The sequence below is a fragment of the Galleria mellonella genome, unplaced genomic scaffold (genome assembly GCF_026898425.1).
Source record: "Galleria mellonella isolate WM207_F2 unplaced genomic scaffold, CSIRO_AGI_GalMel_v1 utg329, whole genome shotgun sequence".
NCBI classification, from domain to species: domain Eukaryota; kingdom Metazoa; phylum Arthropoda; class Insecta; order Lepidoptera; family Pyralidae; genus Galleria; species Galleria mellonella.
In genome coordinates, this window is record NW_026442078.1 from 536,091 (window position 1) to 550,279 (window position 14,189).

A 14,189-nucleotide genomic window follows, 5' to 3' on the forward strand; every position below is an offset into this window, starting at 1 on the left:
CGCCATATTTTGTTTGAATAATTAAATGGACGATTGAATAAATAATTAATGATAGAAGGAAAAAAATGTTAGAATTTTATTTATTTATTTATTAAACATTATTACACCTAGAAAGTGTATATAGCGGACTTAACACCATATGGCGTTATCTACTAGTCAATCGTAGGTAAGAATAAAAGAAAATGTAAGTGAAGGTGCAACGTAATGAACAATATTAAATTAAAAAAGTAAACAAGGGAAACACCAGAATATTAAATTTTGAAAAACGCTTAGGTAACGACTATTTAAATTTAAACCCTCGGCAGTACCTATTAATTTGCTGTCAGTGCAGATAATAACAAAAAGCGTTAAATGTTTTTTTTTTTTTAAATTGATTGTTTCAATAAAAATTATTTGAAGATAAATTTGTTTAAATTATATTATTTACTAGCGGCCCGTCCCGGCGTCGCACGGGTGGACATTTGTAACATTTCCCTTCACTGCTGTGCTCCTATTGATCGTAGCGTGATGAAAAGTATACAATAACCTGCCCAGGAGTATAAAGAATAATTGTACCAAGTTTCGTTAAAATCCGTTTTTGTTTCTATAACGAACATACAGATAGACAAAAATTTTACTGATTGCATTTTTGGTATCAGTATCGATCGCTAACCACCCCCTAACAGTTATTTTGGAAATATATTTCATGTACAGAATTGACCTCTCTACAGATTTATTATAAGTATAGATTATACAATGCCTATCGGTAGTCGAACTACGAGTAGATGCCTATATTCTATAACATTATCTGACAATTGTTTATCGATCGCCCGCCAACCGCTGAATGTACTTCTATTGTTGCAGCGGGATTTCAATCAAACTTAGGTAATCTATAGGTTCAATTTGATTCAATTTATTTTAATGAAAAAGCTGATATAAGTTCTCTCTCAGAGCACTGAATCTTTTCGTATGATATGGTATTTATTATTTACTCTTTATTGTACCACTTAAAGAATAATACAAAGATGTATACACATATGAAGTACAAAAGACGGTCTTATTGCTAAAGAAATCTCTTCCAGACAACCTTTGGGTAGAGAAGAAAAGAAAAAAGATAGCTATATAAAAAAATACTCGTGTTAATAAAACATACGCAAATAGTCATATGCACAAAAAAAAACACGAAAGGAATGAAAACAGGTCAATTAGCCCATCGTGATAAATTCCACAAGAATTAACTATAATGGTTTCCAGGGGGAATCGCTTGGAGGTCAACCTGAAAAGGTATATTGCTAGCAATGGAGCCCGTAAATCAACATTATAACCAAACCATTTTCCTCCCCGGTGAAGAGAGATCGTGACAAGTTCATCAGGAATTTATCAGAGGTGACTGCGAGGAGGTTGACCTGATAGGTGCATTCCTAGTAGTAGAACCATTACATCTCATTATTAACAATCCCCTCGCCCTCCTTTAATCCTTACCAATGGCAATATGGCAGCTACACGAGTCATAGGCATTAAAATATAATTTCTGTCTTTTACCCTAGCAGATCCCAGAAAAAAATTAAAATTGTAGAACTTTACCTTTTTCTGTCAGTCGAGCTGTCTGTTTATTCTAGAAGTACACAATATATTATTTGAGCAGGTACGTATTTAGTATCGACATTTCAAGGAATATTCAAAGATAAGGAATCGTAACGTGGTTACATGATCGAAAATCAATTTCTTTTAGCTGATATGATTCGTGTACCTGCTTTTCCATTAAGATTGTACCTATATCAAACAATATAGTTTACATTAGTACACCTATGTTTATTGTGTCAACGGTTATTTTCTTTTGTGTTACTCTATTTACTTTTCCATTTGCGACGAGTGGCCGGTGTGTCCATAGCACATTAATTTTCAGAAACGCGACAACGTTGTTATTGTTTGGTTTTATTTGTACGGTCGGTATACATGTTACTCGATGATACGAGAACCTGATTGCATGATATCATATCGTTTAATTTGTCTGTGAAAAATATTTCGTTATTCTCACTGTATTTTTATATGAAATATGAGTAAGCACTATTGTTGTTTTTAAAATTTGAAATTATCAATTTTATTTTTTCTTTTTGTTGTGAATATGCATTTCATACTATATTTCACCTAATTACAATTATGCTCGAGCCAATAGCTGTATATGGTCTAAACTTACTAGATTATATAGATAGAACCTCGAGCCTAAAAAAAATTGGTCAACTTTTTGTCAGCCTTAGGATCTAAATTATAGCAAATGAAGTATAATGTAATATCTATTATTGTTTGACCATTATAAAGAAATCAGCAGAATAATTTAACCAACTCTACATTAAATTTCAAAACTTTTAATGACATACTATGGCCTAAAAATATAAAATATAAACCATAATTTTATATGATAATTGGACATAAAGAATATTGTAATTTGGAAAATATTTGGACTTTATAATTGTAATATAATGTAGACTAAATACAGTTTAACATTTGCATACCCATACCTCTGCGGTGTGCTGCATGTTATGTACTTGTATATGTAACTTCTTATTGTACCATGTAGCAAGCGAATAAATATGATTTGATTTTGATTTGATTTAAAATCTATATAATTTTTAATTTTTAAAATTTTTGTTTTTTAAATACTGAAAATGGTTTTTAAAGACAAATGTGGTTATAAGTATTTCGGTATGAGCGTTATTTTTTTTTTAAATCTAGCGCGTAGTGCTGGGAATCCACTTTTTATGTACAGTGGTTTTGCTATCTTATAAAAATATATAATATATAAAAAAGTGTGTAGAGATTTACTTAAGTTATAATATAATATACATATAATATAACAAACAAAATACATGACAAAACTTGAATTTCCCTTTTTACCTTTTGTATACATAAAATTTACCTCAGCAGGCCAAACCTTTAAATTGTACCTATTCATCCTGTCCATTGCAGTCAGTTCACGCCTCACATGGTATCACTCGATGTCTACTCATGCAAACAACATCATATTTATGGTAATGGTCTCGACCCTATGTTGACCTTTGTATTATTTATCTCCTCAAATATAACCATTCTCAATGTGTGTTCCACGGAACCCCGGGGTTCCGTACTTCTGCTACGAATCCGCTGTAAAAATGTAAATCCTATAGAAAAAAGCAATAATTTTGTTTATCACATGTGAAGATTTTGATACGCTGAGAGTAAGAATGTACGCAAATGTTAACCATAACGTTATATTAACGACAAATACTGTATATCAACGCCTATATTCATTGTCAGGATGTCGTCAGAAGGGAACAATATATATTTTAGAGAAAGGAATTAAAATAATAGTATTAAGTTAACCATCTTCTTCATGATGGAGGGATACTTGTGTCTATGAGTGGATGGTAATGGGCTGTGATGATATATATCAATGTAAGTGTATTTTGGCTGAAATACACTGTAACGAAACTGTCAAAACTTATTAGATATTTAATGAAGTGATTGAAACAATTTGAGTAGCTATTATTTTTGTTACATGATTTCCATTAAAGTTATAATACATAATTAAAACAAGTTTTTCTTACTTTTGATCCCACAAAATTAATAAAAAATTACGTAATATTTAAAAAGGGTATACCGCAAAGTGTTTAAAAATTCGCAAATTGTTAATTAGGTATAGATTCAATGTATAATAGGTACATTTATAAGTATGAACAAGTAATGTAAAAATGACTTGAAAAATTTTCTGTAACCCATAAGATTTACGAGTATAGTTACAGCTACATATATATAAGCACTATTTTTGTTACAAATATTGAATTAACCCCTATCTATAGTCTACGAATAAGATCGCATCGAAATTATTATGAGTATCTCAAGACATTACAATAATATTTTTAAAAGATATTTTTACAACGCGCACTTAATAAGTTCGACTTTATAAAAAAAATGTTGCGGATTTTTCCTGACATTTAATTCTATACCTAACCTAGACATAAAAATCATATAACCCACAATCTGTACGATCACTTATATATCACAATTAACCTAGAGATATTAAATCTTAAGTGTTAAGGTCGTTCAACCATAAAAGAATTATTCCGTCAGTGGACATAAAGTTGAGATTAGTTGGTCAATGTTCGAGTCCCATTTACTTTTGTTTATAGGCCTACTAACTTGGTGACATTAAGCAGGTAGCGGTACCTCTTTATATGAATGTCGTAAGCAACCACCCATAAGACATTTAATATTTATGTTCTGTTTGTTTGTCTGTCAACAGCGATAAAGTATAATAATTTTAATGGGAAAATACATAATTTTGGAAATACATAGTATTATTATTTAATAGAGGCCTAGTACTTAATTTTGTCTGTCTATCAAGAAATCTGATGTAAAGAATTTGATCTTCTCCGTCAATAGATGTGTCCAAAAATAAACCATAAATAGTCATAAATAATAATTTATTGCTATTGGAACAATAACAGTCAGTTCTAATAGAACTTATTGAAAATATAGACAAATGGATTATTGACCCGGCTACTAAGGAAGTGTAATATCTAGCAATATCTATACATTGTAGTTACAATATCTATACATATATTGATCCAATAACAGATTAGATCCAATATTAGATATCGGTTATCCAACATATAATATCGAAAAGAAAAATCCGTTGGTAATGTAATAGATATTCGACGGAGGGAAAGGGATTGTTAGTAATGGAGACTGAGAATTCTATTGCTAGCGATATACCCAACCAGGTCGACCTCCTCGCGGTTCCCCCTGGAAACTATCATAGTTAATTCCTGATGAATTCATCATGATGGGCTAACTGGCCTGTTTTCATTCTCATCTATCACCCTTCACTGGTGCTCCGCCAGCATATCCCGTTAGCGCAGGCGGGGTTACCATACCATTTTCACCCATAAAAAAAAAATTTATATTCGACTGGTATAAGCGATATCGGAATGGATGGTCATCAATGTCCAGAAGAACTCGATATATAAATATCGGATATTTCTCATCTCTCGACCACAGACAGACTGCTGATGTCTGAAAATACTACTACTATTAAAAAAAACGAAATTTTTTAATATTTAATTTAGATACTTCAACAAGATATTAATGCCCACTGCGTTAGCTAGAGGGCAATAAATAATAGGAGGGCAGGCATTTATACAGATATTCAAGGGTCGAGCAAGATCGAGGCGGACTGCAATATAAATGGTGAAGTTGGATAATGTCAATAAATCAATGTCAATATAATAGTAAGTAAGAATTTATATCAAGAAATAAAATTTATTTAACAGTGACAAAATTAGTATAGAATCAATATAGGGCTAAATCCACACCCCGTCAATTGCAACTAGAATAATAAAAACCGGCTTACAATTTGTAAATCTATGACGAATTCAACTACGAGTATATATATTTATTATTTTTATTAAATATCTATTGGATTTTTTTTAATTATTAGTTATGGAAGTATTTGAAATTTAAAATCGATTTTTTATATATTTCATAATCAGTTCGAGTCATATCTATTTATTTTGTATTAAATAAAGTGATCAATATAGGCTAAGGACCAGGAATCTAAATCTGATCTGAAAAATGATAATTTAAAAGTGCCTGTAGAACAAATCGATTTCTCTTAATATGATTTAAATTGGACGTCAATAGCTACGTCATGTCGAAGAAACAATAATCAATGGGAAACAAAAGTCCTTGGGTGGTAGTGTTGGATATCCCACTAAATGAAGCAACGACCACAGATCAGAGTATTTCTAGCGACGACCTCAGACATTTTGTAGATTCAAAGGCTAAGGGTCTTAGACAAATTGCAAACTAATCTGTCGGCCAAAATTAATAAGACGCCGAAGGTTGATGTCTCATACTATCCCGTGCATGTATCAACGATAATCTCGTGATAGATTCGTTTGGCATTTGTCTACGAAGCAAGATACAACCATTTATGGGGAAGGTGTTAATGTTCGGCAATGGGGAATAAATGGCTGAAATGTGAACGATGTGATTACATTATCCTAGCGATTCGCCCCGACTTTGCGCGCGTAGATTGATAGGAAGATAAACTAGTATTTTATATTAGCTTTAATAGGCATTTATTTTATTGTAATTTACAGTAATTTACGTTTCTAAATTTTTTGAAAATAATATATAGCTTATGATTTTTAGAATTTTTAAAATCGCTTTTCTTTCCACAACACACAAAAACCATATTTTTCTTTTTTTTAATATAAGAAAACATTTTGAAAATAATAGAATAAAATACTAACAAAAGGTTTATATGTTACAGATTGAAATTACCTATTAATTAATGTTGACAATCGAGAGCTAATTTGAAGACAAGGACTCTTGATAGACTATTCAATTTCCGTAAAAGGCGGGTCAAGATAGAAATGGCTTTTAGCGCCCGCTTCCCTATTTTATGTGCGTCGATTACAAAGTTCCTACAGTCCCATAATCACTTCAATAGATCTCCGGTTCTGACTGCTAACAATTATCTAATGACAAAGAGTTGTAATAAATAAACGGGTTAGAATAGATTACGTTCGAAGTAATTATTTCAATTATGCTGAAGCATTATTTCTCCAAATCTATCTTTAATATAAAAATTTCAATTTGATATGACTGCAAAATATTTAGTGTAATAATTTTTATTAACTAATTTTTTAAAAGATTCAAATTATAATATTATAAATTACCATTACTCGTGACTTCGTCCTCGTAACCCAAATATCTTCACTGACCGAAATAAAGAGTAGCATATGTCTTTTTCATTTCATATAGTATATATATATATATATATATATGTACTCGTATATGTATATATACTCTCTTTCACTCACTCTCACTTTCACTTTAATATTAGCGAGGATTTAAATTATCATGGTCTATACAACAGTAAGTTTGGGAAACTAACAAAAGAAAATATTAGATTAAGAGATAGGATTAGAGAAACAGTGTCTCAGAATCGACCCCGCGGTTGTAATAACGTGACAAATCACGCGTGAGTCTACGGACAGGACGAATGGAGTGTCAAAGATAAATACCTAATTCAGCATTTCAACATTCTAAACCAGAGGGAGACTTTGTACAAAAGTCGTTTGTTTGGGCACTTTTGTCCCACTCGTGTTTCGACCGTGAAGCAGTTGTGTTTGCATGGCTGTGTTTCGGTTTGAAGGGTGGGATATGGCAGTGAATTTACAGGGTACATAGAAATAACACCTGAGTCCTCAGGAATGACAACTCATGGGGGGTATCATGGGCGAAACAGTATACTCTGTTCTGTTCATGGTACTGCTCATGCCTTTAGGCAACTGTTATCATTTTCCATCAGGTGGGCCGTAAGCTTGTTTGCCATTTTAAGTTGCATAAAAAAATTCGATTTCTATTAGAAGGATAAAGAGGTAATAGTTCTGAGACGAATATTATTTATTTCAGACTTACACTCTATTCAGGGGTTGATACAATGTACTATTATGAGGGTATTTCTATAGAACAACTTATTAGGGATCAAGTCACGTACTACTTACAAGGATTTCGAGTTTTATTAGGTAGGTAGCAAGGCGAAACGTCAATCACCAGCAGAATAATGTATTTTTTATACTACCGGGAATAGCGAAAAAATTGACAGCCTTCCTGAAATTGTAACATCATCGAATGTTGAGCACATGGTTCTCCTGATAATGAAGAGAAAGGTCATAGAAATATCTCTCCTCTAGGCGTTTTGGTATTGATTTTAACTTAGAGTTTTCTCTTACACCATGCTATAATCTCTTGGAAGGGGGAAAAGGGAATGTTAGTGTAATGTATAAGCATATATTATGTGGATATTACGAGAATAAGATATGTGCGTATGCCACAGTGTGATCAGTGTCATCCATTCCTTGAATAAATCCTAAAGGTATAGATGTCATTCATTGCTATTCTTCTATGGAATTCTCCAGTAGGCGTATCAGACAAGATAGTTCAGTTAGTACTCATAATGGTATCTAATAGTCCCATTGCTAGCAAAGGTCGACCTCCACACTGTTCCCCTTGGAAGTCATCGTAGTTAATTCTTCTTGAATTCTTCACGATGAGCTAACTGACTTGCTTTCGTTCTCACCTATGATTTATTACTGGTGCCCCACCAGCGTATACCGATGGCGCAAGTGGCATTATCTGGTCACTATTTCATTTTGAACCATTTAAAAGAAATCTTTTGGAAAAACCTCGGCTGGGAGTTCATTTTAATAATAAAGCCTATAATAATAATAATTTTAATCTGAGCGTCCACGAGGGGAAGCACCTGTGAAACCGCGATGTAGGCGAATATTTATTTTTACAATGTGAAATTTGGTGTGAAGAATAAAAATACCTGGTAAGTAGCAGGGTGGCCAATAGGTAGAATACCGATGGGTGCACACCGCATTCGCATTCGGTCTGCGGCGTGGCTGTTTGAGGTTCCATCGCTGCGCCGAGCTTGTGGTATGCGATGTAGGCGCGCGCCGGGCTGCCGTGGGGAGCAATTTTCGTGGCCTTAATCCGCTCCTGGTCACACTGAAATTGCTCATCTGGTCGCCCAGGTGGTTGTTATCATCTGAAATAATTTGCAACCTTTCAGATCATTTCAATCTTCACATTTGACTTGCAATAAGATACACTATAGATAGATCCTGATGCCGAAAGCTGATTACAAACTAACAGTAAAAATTTGTGTTTATAACAGTAGATACGAGTATGTTTATTGCGGGGACGGAATTAAAGGAATGTTGCGTTGGTTTGGCCATTTAGAGAGGATGGATGAAATAAGAATTACGGAAGAGATTTATCAAGCAAGAATATAGATGTCGACGCCCTAGACCAGCAAGCATTTCACAAAGTGGGCGATAACGCACCCTTGTAGCCGCTGCAGGCTTAAAGGCCTATTTTTTTTCTGGGTCTCACACACCCAGACACAGACCCAGAAAAATATAGGGGCGTTGTGTAGAGGTTTGGGGGGCTTAATTTAATTTGAAATAATAATGGTTTTTAAGTAGGTGAAAAAATGGGGGGCGCTAAAAAATAATTCATTCTCAAAGTGGGTAGTAGACAAAATAAGTTTGGGAACCCCTGCCCTAGGCGGACACAAGACGACCAAATAGGCAACGTGCTGAAGAAGGGCCAAATGAAAAGTACCCGTAACCGATGAGCCTGTATGAAAAGATTAATGAATGTGTAGGAAGCGAATGAGGGTTGTTTGAATCGTTCCATTGTTTCTGCCTACTCTAATGGGAGACAGGCGTGACAGATATGTATGTACGTATATGTTAATTAATGTTTGTTTTCATTGTTAACTTGAAAAACCGACCTCTTTTCGAAGAGGTATGACCTGCCTAAAAATTAGAAACTTTTACATTTATAATATAACTATCGTAGTCTCACAGCGTTGCCTAAGTAATCTTATATAGAATAAAAAGTATCCTATCTATGAACATAGGATATGGTCTAAATGTATGACCATAGCTTAAGGATAATATCTGCGGTCCTTGTATACTAATCATTAAAATTTAGGGGATTGTTAATAATGGATACTAAGAATCCCATTGCTAGCAATATATCCAACCAGGTCGATCTACACATGACCCTCCCCCCCCAGAAACTATCATAGTTAATTCCTGATGAATTCATCGTATTATGGATTAACTGGCCTGTTTTTATTCTCATCTATCACCCTTCATAATATATACCGTTAACAAAGGCTGGCTTGCCATTAGATTTTCACCATAAAAAAATACATTCACTTGTTTACACGTCAATGAGTAACAACCATTCAAACATGTGACAGGCCTCTATCTTCTAAATTAAATGAAGTGATTACGTAAATACTTATAGATGGAAATGAGGAATCATATATATCATTATGTAATACCATATTCCAAAGATGGAAAAAGTAATAAAAATTTAAAAAGGTTTATATATGCGTAGGCACAGAGTGTTCAGCTCGTAACATGGAGATAGATGGCGAAAAATATTATTATTGTCAGGTTGTTGCCAAGACTACGCTTGCGGACTGTCGTTTGAATCGAGATTTTTCTTTTTGAATACATTGTTGACGCTCCATCAGTGCTTATATATTCTAGTGTCTATATACCAATTCTAGAACAAAAATTACTGGATATATTATATACTATAAAAAGTTTTCTGTTAATTTAATATGTAGGTATTATTGTTTAATATTATTTTTTCGTTTTATTTATAAATATGTAGATATATGACTTTTCGAAATTGAGAATTTCGAAAAAAAAATACTTTCTTCGGAGACATACAATTATATTGGTGGATAACTTGTCTAACTTCTTAACCTCTGGAGTTATAAAATGTCGAATTCAACGAAACTTGATAAATTATCTAAAAAAAGTACTGAAATGACGAAAAATACGGATCACTAAAAATAAAAAAGATGAATTGTCAAGAACATTTTCTTTTTTCTAAGAGTTGTGTTCATAAACTGTGTCAGAGTACAGAAAAAAAAATAATAAGAGGAAATTTTTTGATGTTTTTTACATAACCCATTAGGGATTTTTTTTTAATGGATGATAATGGAATGGTAACCCCACCCGCACTATCGGTATACACCGGCGGGGCACCAGTGAAGGATGATAGGTGAGGATGAAGCAGATCAGTTAGCCCATCGTGACGAATTCAACACGAATTGTTCACGATGGTTTCTAGGGGGAACTACGTGGAGGTCGACCTAATAAGGCATATTGTTAACAATGGGGCTGTCAAACTCCATTGCTAACAATCCCTTTCCCCCATACCCACTAGGGGTTAGGTTAGGTTAGGAGGTTAAAAGGACATTAATGGTTTCAATTTCACCTGTATAATCTTACTGATATTAAAAATGTGGGAGTTTGTGAAGATGTTTATACGTTAAGATGTTTGTAACTCAATTACGCTTAAATAGCTGAAAGCATTAGAACGAAACTTAGTATATAGGAAGGCCTAACCTATATAGATATAGAATACTTTACGAGTATACACTGATTAAGGGCAAAGATGCGGGAAACAGCTAATAATATGATCATAAATAATTAAACCATAAAATCTTTTGCTTAATAATGTATTAAGCTAAAGATGTGGTCTATTTTTTTTTTAGAAATGTCATTCAAATCTGTTTAACCGCTTTTAATATGATAATATTAATGAATTTGATCGTACACTAACCATTGGAAATACCAGTTATACCTAATAAATAATAGCTCTATGACTTAATTACATTTACCTGTTGATACCGTAGGTATCTATGTTTAAATATTAAAGCTACGTATTTTTAGATAAAGAGAGAACATTATTTATTAACCGACTTCAAAAATTTCAATTTAGTTGTATTTTTTTTATGTTTGTTACCTTGTAATTCCGTTAGGAAAATATTTTTTTATCTAAAAGAATTCACTTACAGATTAGTCCCATATACATTTTATTAAAATCGGTTAAGTAGTTTAGTTTAAAAATTAAAATAACTGGTTTTGCCACAATTGAAGTTGTTTTTCTTGTAACACAATTTAATTATTTTAAGTAAAAAGAAGGCATACAAAACATAATATTAATATCAAATATATATTGTGTTATATTTATTTAAAATTTAAAGTAAAATCTTTTTTAATAAAATCGCGTAATAAAATTTTGGATAAAACCAAGCATATGATTTTGCTTGCCTTCTTGTGAATTGTTACAAATTATCAATAAAAATTAAAACATACATTACACTTCACTAGAATGCGCACTGCATTGCACCAGAAGTGAAATTTATCGTCACATTTTTATGTACGGTATATTTTAATAAATAGTTATTTTTTATATCGCGTGACAGTTCAAGCAAAGGGTGCTTGTGTTACGCGGTCGAGGGCCAAGTTACAGCACGTAAGCGCCCTGACGGAGCGTTGCAGACCGACTAACTAGGGAAAGTAGGAAAACGATATGAAATATAGGGCTGCAGTGACACTATTATCGATATAATTTGACATAACGATTTTTGCATGACAAAAAGGTTTCGTTACGTTTAAAATTAGCTTTTGTTTTCACCCGTAACTTCTTGTGGATTTTGGAAGTAGGAAAATCAATAAAATAAACAATTTCTAGCTATCACAATAAAATATACACAAGATTTTAAGTAATATAACTGTGAAAACAACATTCAATTTGGTGTAGTAATTTTGCGTAATACCTGAACAAACAGACCAAAAATTAAAAAAAAATGTTTCGCTCCATATAATTTTTTTTATAAATGAGATATTTATAAAAAAATATATTACAATTAGCTTATGTACAGATATCGTCTTATCACAATTTTGTTTAAAATAACAGCTTTGTATGAGATTTCGGAATAATTTCAATATTAGTGATGGATTTTACGGCAGGTCACTACTATCCTTTAGAGATACGAAACTTCTAATTTCTTTCTGAATCTGATCAGAATAGATATTTCTTTTCTATCTGCTCGTAGCATACATATCTAATAAAATTTATAATAAGTATCGATAAATTAAAAATAAATTCCATAAATGCTCATGACTATAATCCCTAACGAGGTATTTCTTGACTATTACTCTTGTTATGAACGTAACGCTCGAAATTCCCACATTTCATAAGGCAGATTAAAACCATAGCAACAAGCTTATTACTTTTATTTGGATTTATATCGATATTCTATTTGGTATCTTTTAGCTGCATCACTACACTAGGTGATAGGGTGGGTGGTACTGAATGGGGTGTGGGGAAAAGTCGATAGCTACCTCGTGTCATTACACGATGCACATTGCACCATAATTAATTAAAATACTTATGGTTTTTGTGTTTTTAACCATCTTCAAAAATATGAAAGTTCTTAGTTCTATTGTAGATATTTTTTCGTGTGTAGATAGGTAATTTAAGGAATATGTTCGTTCATTCTGAAGGGATTTTAACGATTTTATTTTTATATAAATGACCTACTCTGTGTTGGTCCCTCACGAATTTTGTCAATATTTTTTATTTTCGTGGAATAAAATTGTAATGTGTAATAATTGTAATTGTAATAATAATTATAGTATATATTTTGCCAAAATACAGTAAACAGAATTAAAAAATATATAAAAAAGAGTATCTGCAGTAAGTCTATAAATTAATATTATTTATATTTAGTTCTCCATTAAAGAATACCTACGAGTATAATTACAAATTCACCCATTATTTTTTATACCACTGAGGTGCCAAACAAGCATACGGCCCACCTGATGGTAAGCAGTTACCGTAGCCTATGAACGCCTGCAATTCCAGGGGCATTACGCGCGCGCTGTTGACTCTGAAGAAACCTCTTTACCCTTTTTTGAAGAACCCCATGGAAAACTTTGACAGGGACCTCATTCTATAACCTGAGCGTTGGTTAGTAAACTAATATTAAGTAAGTAGTAAGTAAGTATACTGTACTACCTAATATACTACCTAATATGCTACTTAATATACTATCTAATATACCACCTAATACTGTAATAAAACCGTAAAGGCCGAAAAGGTTCAATATACAGTCATTGAGTTTTTTTTTGGCAATTTGTTAGGGAGGTCACGTCCACTTCTCTTTAGTATTCAACTTGGAACGTCGCCAACAACAGCAACACGAAATACGCTGTGACCCCCATGGTATCCATCAAGCGACACCGAACTAAAGGTGATGTTCAGGGTTCCATATCGAAATGGCCTACATTATATTGTAAGAGAAATAATTGATAAATTAGATTAGATACATTTTTTAATCATTGTTATAACTTAAAATAAGAAATTTCGAAATTAATATATCAATAATAATAACTATTAGATGTCTGTTTCATATAAGATATACACCTTTTTTTACAGGGAGGAGGCATTTATAGTAATGCGGAATATCAGTACTATTGCTAGCAATATACCCTGTCAAATCAATCTCCGTTCAATGGTCCTTCGTGGAAACCATTGTGCTGAATTCCAGGTTTATTCATCACGACAGATTGACTTACCTTTTTATTCTCACTTATTATCCCTTACTGGTGCCCTGCCAGCGTATACCCTTAGCGCAGGCGGGGTTACCATTCCATTTACATTCATTAAAAAAAAAAATACGTAAGATCATTATATTTCACATGTATATATTATGGTACGAGAATTCAAACTTGTGCCTAACTGGTTTTATTATTATTTATGCATATGTTAAA

The 14,189-nt window shown here is 32.6% G+C and overlaps 1 protein-coding gene across 2 annotated transcripts in view; it reads right to left on the bottom strand.

Annotated features, from left to right (window-relative positions):
- The window catches only part of LOC113512855 (uncharacterized), a 59,023-nt gene extending 47,101 nt beyond the window's left edge, over positions 1 to 11,922 (bottom strand). Inside the window, exons 1-2 of one of the 2 annotated variants that reach the window (XM_031909487.2) lie at positions 11,732 to 11,922; positions 8,360 to 8,581 (exon numbers count right to left, since the gene is read on the bottom strand). In XM_031909487.2, the coding sequence (XP_031765347.1) occupies positions 8,360 to 8,451 (92 nt within the window). In that variant the 5' untranslated portion in view covers positions 8,452 to 8,581; positions 11,732 to 11,922. Of the gene's footprint in view, positions 1 to 8,359; positions 8,582 to 11,726 lie in introns of both variants that reach the window. The other variant, XM_026896803.3, reaches the window with a different exon arrangement.
- Between the last annotated feature and the right edge of the window lie 2,267 nt (positions 11,923 to 14,189).